At 40.0% G+C, this 9003-nt stretch overlaps 1 protein-coding gene across 1 annotated transcript; it reads right to left on the bottom strand.

Moving 5' to 3' along the window:
• Positions 1-3956: 3956 nt before the first annotated feature.
• LOC108115262 lies at positions 3957-6229 on the bottom strand. Its single transcript, XM_017226619.2, is given in 3 exon segments — positions 3957-4674; positions 5449-5584; positions 5586-6229. Coding segments are annotated over 3 exon segments (609 nt in total). The 5' UTR covers positions 5769-6229; the 3' UTR covers positions 3957-4384.
• Positions 6230-9003: the final 2774 nt, after the last annotated feature.

The raw sequence follows: 9003 nt of genomic DNA, 5'->3' as shown, positions 1-9003 counted from the left end.
CTGCGGTTCATGTTGCTGCTGCTCCAAGTTGCTGCTGTCTTTGGGGTGTTGCTGTTATTGTTTATGGCTGTCACAGAGCAGGGTAAACAAATCGCAAGTGTCTCGAAACGCTCCGAAAAAAGAAAAACACTGTACAACTTGTGCTGCTGGCATATTACATAAGCAACTGACCCAATGGACGTAAACAATTTTGGCCATAAAACTGCACAGTTTTCGTTTTTCACTCCATTTTATATTAGTTTTCCAACTAAATAGATGTTGGCTTAGTGACCAAAGATAGAGAAAAAGGAGACACAAGTTGTTAGATTTGTCCTTTTGGCAATCCTTTGTTCCCCAAAAAAATTAAGTAATATTCCCTTTTTAAGCATATAAAGAGAGTTGTTTCTAAAAGTAAGCAATCATCTGCTAAATATTTTTGTTAAACTGTGTGTATACCTGAACAAAGGGTCAACCTTACTGATTTACGTAACCAGGATGTGAAGTCAAGTGCTTTTGGCTTGAACAAAGGCTGATACTCAACCCTTTTGTTTCATTTTCTATGCCTCAAAACAGAGATTTGTATTCAACCCTTTGACCTTTTAAAATATTAAATCGGTTAAGAGTATTAGTTCTTAGGAAAGCCTTTTAAGGCTAACTTTTAGAAGTAAATTTGTATAATGCATATGGCATATGAATTTAAGTTGGGTTTAACTATTATTACTTTTCTATTCTATTTACTTTTCTATTTCAATAAGTGAGAAATGCTGTCAAAACATGCCCCACTAAATAAAATAAAGTCTAAACTTTACGTAAATTTAAATAAATCAAGCTTTTTTTATTTATCCTTTATTAAGTAAGATAAATTAAATATGTTTGTTGGCCATTTCTTGACTTCCTTTCAAAAATAAATATCAAATACTTCTCCAAAGATTTACTTTTTTATTTATTTATTCAAAGAAGTAAAAACTTTTGTAGGTATTTATTTTTTTTCTTTAGTTACCAAAACTATTTCCGCCGCAATAAACTTGCATTTTCACCCAGTCAAATTATGTATTTGCCTATAAAAAAAAAAAAAAAAAACGTTAATGTCTTAAGAAAGTTGGTCACAAGCCTCCAAAAAGATGGTCAAATACCGCCGCGTAGAAAATCTCAATAATTACACTACTTATTAGGCCAATGGCTGAGTGGGCTTCAATCAGCAGATCGAAGATCTGAGAGCTGGTTGGAATTGATGGTTATTTTGGGCCCGCCGGAGATATCAACGTATTCTCACTTTCATTTTGCTTGACATCAATTTGGGCCTGGGACTCATTAGTGGAACGAGCGACGACGACGACGCCGATGATGATGACCGTTGTGTCCCACACAGAGGCCATTTTACTGTATTATTTATCAGCTGAGAGCCCTTTTTCTAGCCGTTTGAATTAAATTAAAGCCAAATGGCTTAGCCGTGAAAGTTTTTTTCCTTTTATTTTCTGGCCAATTTGCATAAGCAACGAAAGCATCGAGGGCGTGCATTACGGAATTCTGGCGATCGTCGACGAAAGATATTTTAACGGGGCAGTTAATGTACCGTACTGAATCGTATCGAAATGGCCGAAAACAGAAAAGTTTCGACCAATTGGTAGCACAATTTCACATTGTTTGCTGACATCTTTTTCGACCGGCTCGTATTTTGCCAATCAATTGCCACTTTGTGGGTGTGTTTGCACCGCTGGCGAGGCTAAAAAATTTCTTGTTGACTTTACATTTAATTTCGTTTATTTTTTTGCTTTTCATTTTTTTCATCTTTTTGCGGCGGTCATGCAAAAAGAATTTCGTGTTGGCCATGTATGTAGGTACTGGTTTTATTGAACGGCAACAAAAAACCAGAATGGACAACAACAGAAGCATCGCAGGGCAACATCAGGGGCAAAAATTTAATGAATAAATAACAAAAATGTTTCGGTGAAAGTCGTGGTCAGAAGTGAGCCATTTACACACAGCTCAGCCCAGCAGCCATGGCAACAGATAGATATGTGTGTGTCTGTGTGCAGAGCCATGGCAAATATTTGCATTCAAATTGCTGAATGGTGGCAAGGAATCAAGGAAAGTGAAAAGTGTGATGCAATGCATTCTGCATAATCTGGCAGGCTTGACGGGGATTAAAGGAGCCTCTTATTTATTTAATCCCAGCTCGGGAACATTAATTTCCCTCACTCCCTTTTCAGATTAGCATCACTGCTGCATATTTTAATAAGTAAAAGTAAAGTTGGTCAGAGTCAGAGTCAGAGTCAGAGATCCAAGAAGCTAACACACACCCTGAAAACACAGCAGACGAAAGATTTCACAAAACCATAAAAATGTCAAGTTAATAGAACACATTTTCCCTTTTACGGCCATTTGAATTAATATGAAATTTGCATAATAATACCGGAAAGGGGATTATGTATACAGACTGCGCTGAGAAGCAGCAGTAACCGATACGGCCAGCATTTCAAATAAAGAATTTGCGGTATTTGGGTTAAATATTAATTTACATGTGAAACGGACGAAGCCGCGCAGCATCATTGAAAAGTGAAATTTTCGAGGCAGCGCCTGAAATGTAGGCTGCGTGACACTTTCAGTCAGTCATCCCAACCAGCGGGCTTGGCCCGGCCTGGTCATTTTCCAAGATCCAAGTTCCAAGCTCATCGAACGGCGATTAATCAGCTAATTTCTTTATGAACTTTCATTTATGCACTGGACTTGTGGACTGCTTGACTGGAGTTCCAGCATTCACACACGTCTTGGCAGTCATCTCATCACCATCATCATCATCATCGCCGTCGTCGTCGTCGTCGTCGTTGTCGTGCTCATAAACCCATAAAGCCAGCAGCTTTTATTGTCAACTTGTAAACTGGTAAAAATCAAAGCGAACCGTTTAGAAAATCAATTCCGGAGCAAGTGAGCTCTTATATAAAGCAGCAGCAGATCATATACGGATTGTAAAACAACAAATTTGCCTTTATGAACTTATTTTATAATTTAATTACGGCCAGCAGACGCGCTCGTAAAATGCCGTTGAAAAGGGAAAGTTAGCAGAAGAGCGCTCGCTTCAACAAAGAAGCAGCACCAGTAGACGGAGCAATTAGGCGGCGGTACAAGGTCCAAAGCGTTGGGGAAAGGGGCAGGGACAGGGGCACAGCTAAAGGTAGAGCAAGTTCCTCTTGGTAAGATGGTAATGGTAGCCCTATCCGTATCCCTGCCGGCCGCTTAACGGGTTTTGCCCGTTCAAGTGCTGCGGCTTTTAATGGTATTGTGTAACAGAACGCACATCTTGTTTTCTTGCCTTTTGTTTTTGGTTTTTGGAGGGGGATTTGGGGGTCTGTCATGGCTGTAATTTGTTGCTACTCTGGCCCATGGCTCTTTAGGTGGTCGAAAAGAACCGTTGGCGCTGCCAAAATCCAGTGAAAGTTGGCCACGCATTATGCAAATTCAATCTGTGTGAGCTGGCCGGCTCCAGTGTGCCAGTGGTCGTGTACCAGATTCCACGGAAAACAAGAGTTCGCTGGCTATCTGAAGCGCGGATCAGCAGAGAACCGATGAAGAGTATCCGACCCCTGATATCCGGTATCTGGCAGCTTCATCGATAACACTGCACGAAAGCGGGCTGACAAATGACGACACCAGAGGAAATCCGAAAAAGGTTATGGTGATGATTCGTACTTTTGATGCTCTTTGTCTGCGCTTTTAATGTAAATTATTAAAGGTTTTTAACTATATTTTAAAGTCTGTTTGGTATAAGTAACAAATGCTTCTCCTATCCATATTTATTTATGACCTGACCTGGCATCCCCTGTTAACTTAAACAAATTCTCTCTGCTTTCATGGGATTTGACTGCCTACTATTTTTTTGTTCTTTTGAATTCTCATGTATTTTCATAATCTTCTCTTTTATTATTAAAGCGCTGTAAAATCTTTATCTGATTCTAAATCCTTCTAGCCCAAAACGCAAATTAAATACCATTTATTTAAGCCCTAATAAGTTCTTTGGGCAGGATATTACCTGGAACAAACCCAACCTTCTCCCCAAAACGTTTATATCTCAGAGTCAGGGTATAGCCACAAATACAACCGTTATGGCCATGTGTAGGTTGCCTTCTGCCACTGCGGATGCTGATGGCTACACAATACGAGCTCAAAATAAACTTTCACCGATTTCATAAACCGAAGAGAAGCATCCAAGGCAACAGCAGCAGCAGCATCAGCAACAACAGCCACACGATTGTGCAGAGCGGAGGCAGCGTCTCGAGTGGCACTGCACTCGATTCGGTTGGAGTCGGGATGAAAACAACTTGGATCTGTTGCATGATGGATAAATTATTAAATTACTTAAGTGCTACATAAGAACTAACAAAATACACGTCAACAGAGCGTCAGAGTCTCAATTCCAGCCCCTGTAGGCCAGGGGTTGTTGACCGGAGGACCGGCGCCTCCTCTTGTGGTGGTGTCCCTCGCCGGTCACATACGATATGCTGTGACTGGTCTCTCCACCGTGTTGGGCGGCTGTCTTCAAGCCCAGCATCCCGGCCATCATCAGAGCCACCAAGGACACGCCCAGCGCCTTCATGGCCAGAGCAGCGATTCCACCCAGTCCCATCACGGCCATCATCTTGCCAAACATCAGAGCCATCGCCAGCAGCATGCCCTGACCTTTGTCCTTCTTGCGGGCCTCTGAAACAATCAGAAAGACATTTATTGCCATGTGACTTCTGTCGCTGCAGATGTATTTTAGGTTTTTATTTGCCAAAATGTCCTGGATTTTATGGAAATCTGTATATTTCTGGCATCGAAATGGCAAATGGGGTTTTGATACTGAAGCAATGCGACAGATATTTCAAATTGAAATACTTTATAGAGCTTTTAATAATTGGCTTTTGTTAGTGCAGCTAGTATTTTAGATAAAAACTCCAGCAACATGCTGAAAGGAAAACCATGCTAAAATGGTTAGAGAGGCAATCAAAAACAGATTTCCGATGTAAATTCTAAAAGCCTGTCCAGGCAGAGCCTCTTGTTTTTGCGGAAACGTTCACTGGATTTTATGAACTTTCAGGTCACAAAATATTATATTTTTGTAGACAATGAAAATGTTCTTTTTTTTACATTTTTAAAAGGTTAACAGAAAGAAATCATCTAGCAGATGGTAAACCGATAAGGTTCTTGTTAAAAATATCAAGAATTATTTTTATAAAATATTCAAAGAACTTTTTTAAAGACCAATAACTTGTTTTAAGCTTTTTTTCTTGCTTTTTCTATTAAATTGGGTAACTTAATCTTTCACGAAAACCCTCTTTTAAGTACTGATAATAAAAAGACATGGATTTTTATCATTTCCCTCTTAAGATGACTAATTGTTAAAAATGTATGATGAATGACAACAGAATAAATGATGTTTCCATTCATTTCATCTTCAGTCTTCTCCTTATACTAGTATGATCTATAGCTTACCCGAAACTTGTGCTTCATCCTCGAGGAGATCTGCCAGCTTGACGTTAATCTCGTGGGTTCGAAGATAGAATGATAGACTATCCAGAAGACTCTGATCCTGTTCCTGTTCATCCTCGACGATGGAATTGTTTAACAAGTGGAACTATCTCTAGACCTCTAACCACCACCAGAGGCTGATCGCTGCGGTTTAAGTTCCGCAGGATATTTCGCAGAGCCCGTTCACCGCGACAATATAACGTGGCACTCGCATCCTGGTCACAGTTTTCCGAACGGACAGCCGAGAAGAGCAGCAGACAGAGCAGCGGAAAAATGCGAAACATGTTGCCAAAACGCTTGAAGTTCAACTAAAAGCCTTGACAATTGCCTGGTCATATTTTATAGCTCCCATTTCCACGGGGAACTTTCCCAGGAGGGGGAAAAACGGAGGCACTCAAGCATCCCCGGCCGAATTGTCACAATTGTAAATTAAAACAATGGTGCTTCTGGAAAGAAAGAAATATGCTTTCAGTTCGCGTTTCTCTGCTTTTTGCCTTGGCCATGCAATTTTCTTCTTCACTGGCCGTTGCAATTTTTCCAATTTTCAACGGTCAGTTGGCCGGACAGCCGTGGGATGCGCTTGGCTGCCGCCCGTTCCACCAACAACTTGGCCTTTGGTTCACTCAACTCGCCGGCTCCGTTCAAATTATACAGATTAGAAGTGGTTAAAGTGCTGCGGGTTTGTTCCTAGCCCACACCTAGTTCCTACTCCACTTCACACGATTCCCTGGCGGCCCAGCCAACATCTCTATTAGCCGACTGGCGAGCGTGTCAGCCAAAAAAGCGAAAGTTACCCCGCCCGAAAGATGAGCGATGAAGACGTTTAGTAGCAATTTGCGTTGCCCGGCTCGTGCAATGACCATAAAAATGGGTCGCCCGACCGTGGAAAAGGGGTAACATGGTGCGTATCTTCGGGTCGTAATACCATTAACAATCGAAAGTAAATCATTCTGGAAAAGTAGACTAATTTAGATTACTTGTTAGCTAAATGGAATAACATTAAAGGGCAGACAAGAATAAGATGTGTATTCTAAGATTGTTTGCGATCATGCTTAGGCTCTTTCATCGTCTTTAAGGTACACTTTACATTCCATCTTCAGGAAGAAATAATGAATTTATATTTGGGCGTTACACTTATTAGCTTTAAATTTAAATCGAAATCTGTTCCAGTTTTTGAACTTACTGATTTGCTTTCATTTTCAATGATTGAGAATTCAGTTTTCAAATTTAGTTTAACGGGACTTTTGAGATTTGGAGATATCAATGATACATATTGTACATAAAAATTAACATTTCAATCGACGAGTAACATCTTAACTTTCTTCGCTCGTGTCCCAGTTTCCATCAATTGGTTTCTGGGTTTTCAGATAATTCGAAAAATAAAATGAAACTTCTAAGAGTTGTGTTAATGGCTTGTAACAATTTCAGTTAGTTATGTAAGGTTACAGTTCTAATTAGCGTTCTTTCCCGAAAAATTAAAGAGATCAGGCTTCGTGCAACATGGTGCTATAATTCAATTAGACAGAGATACGGACCAACACGGTCTTCTTGGGATTTCGTAAGCCGTTGCCCAGCTTTTGGGGTATTTTGTAATACCGTCGAACTTATTAATCAAGCTAACGTGACCGGGGTCCATCGGGCAGGCGAAAGAAATCAACTTGGCAGCATCAAAATCCCGCTTCGGTCGTCATTATCGCCATTTCTCTCCATGGAGCTGCGAACGGTGATGCTTATTCGAGCGATGATGAAGACGATGATGATGATTGACTGCGCTCCCAAAGCAATAACTTTCACTCTCAATGTATTAATTTTTATATTTATCATATTGTTGTCCAATACAAACACACTCACACATTAAGGCACACACTCTTACACACATTTTCTGGAAATTTTGAAACCCCAAACGATGTAAAAAAATTAAACACATCACCGCAGCAGCAGCAGCAGCAGCAGCAGGGGCAGCGGAAACAAAACAAGTCGTACGTTATTGAGTCGAACTGGCAGCGAGTCAACCAAAAATTGATCTGAACTCGTTACGTTTGCCTTGTGTCGGTGTCGGCAATAAAAAGAAAGTATCTCCCCCTGGCAGCAGATCATCAGCTCCATGCCCCATGCTCCATGCTCCATGCTCCAAGCTCCATCTCCGCCTTGAATCTCCGATTTTGAACCGAGGAAAGCAGCCGGGGTTCGATTCGATTCATTTGAGTGGGGCCTTTGTAACCGCTGTTTGCCCCAACTTCAATTTGAATCGGTATCTGTATCTGTATTCCAATCCGAGACCCTGCCTTTGTGGCAACTTGTTATAATTGATTGTTGTGCATCATCATCATCATCGTCGTCATCGTCATCGTCATTAAAAGAATCTCATTTGTGGCACATTCAATTGAGACCACAGTCCAATGTGCAATGTGCATTGTGGTATATGAATTGGAGTGGATTGAATGAGCTGGCAGTTGTGGCTTCAAATTGTCGAGGGACTAAGCAGGTGTGAGGTTGTGTTTCCAATGATATTTGCCTCTTCTAATATTAGGGTTTCAAAGGATTTCCTCCCCACAAATTACATAACTGAGAGCAAAAGAAATAATTCATTTAAGGGCTTTACTATATACCCCATATGTTTTCCATTTAGTACTTTCATAAAATTGACTATAAACTGTTACGGATGCTCATTTTACCAATAGCATTTTATTGCCTATACTATTTCATGCTTAATGCTTATACTTTAACAGTCGGTAAGTTTTAATGGTTTAAAGTGAATTTAAAAGCCAGCAGGTAGTTTGAGATAATTTAAAATGTTAATCAAAAAATGCTAATATTATTTTACAAAAAAGTTTGATATTTAAATATCTTTTTACATAACGAGAAAAGCGTATGCAACCTTGTCATCGTAATTATGTTTTGAATAATAATAGATAATAGATGGTTATTAATGGCTTATAGTAAATAAGAAAGTGTTTTTTTTATAAAAATATCTATTTAGAAGGTGACTACATTTTACAGATAAAAGCAAAGATAATCTAATTTATCAAAACCTTTCTTTGAAACACATTTCCCTAACCTATTTCCAATAAACAAATCTTACACTTCCAGTTTACACTGCAGTGCACTGTTTTGTCTTCGCTCCGAAAACTATGCCACAAATCGTGCAGTCTTTTGTCAGCCCCAAAGTATACATCCCATTTGCAGACCGCAAACCAACGTCTTGGTGCAGTGCAATCACCACGAATTTGCGAGTCAACATCCTGCGGCAGTTGGGCTGCCAAATATGGGTGGGGCTGGAAATCAGTGGCAACTAATTAATGAGCCCAGTAGCTACGGCAACTGAATCAACAAAACAGCAAATCAAACCGAGAGAACCGAAGAAAAACTGCAAGTTTGTTGCTTGTGACACGCACAGGTGAAATCAAACAGATGTATGTTTTAATTATAAAACAATTAGATTAAAATAAATTAAACGTATCGCTGGGCTCAGGCAATCGATTAGAAATGAAAGAAAAACAACCGTGGAGAATAAACAAG

The sequence above is a fragment of the Drosophila eugracilis genome, unplaced genomic scaffold (assembly GCF_018153835.1).
Source record: "Drosophila eugracilis isolate 14026-0451.02 unplaced genomic scaffold, ASM1815383v1 contig_1897, whole genome shotgun sequence".
Taxonomy (NCBI): domain Eukaryota; kingdom Metazoa; phylum Arthropoda; class Insecta; order Diptera; family Drosophilidae; genus Drosophila; species Drosophila eugracilis.
This window is presented reverse-complemented; position numbering and strand designations above follow the sequence as displayed.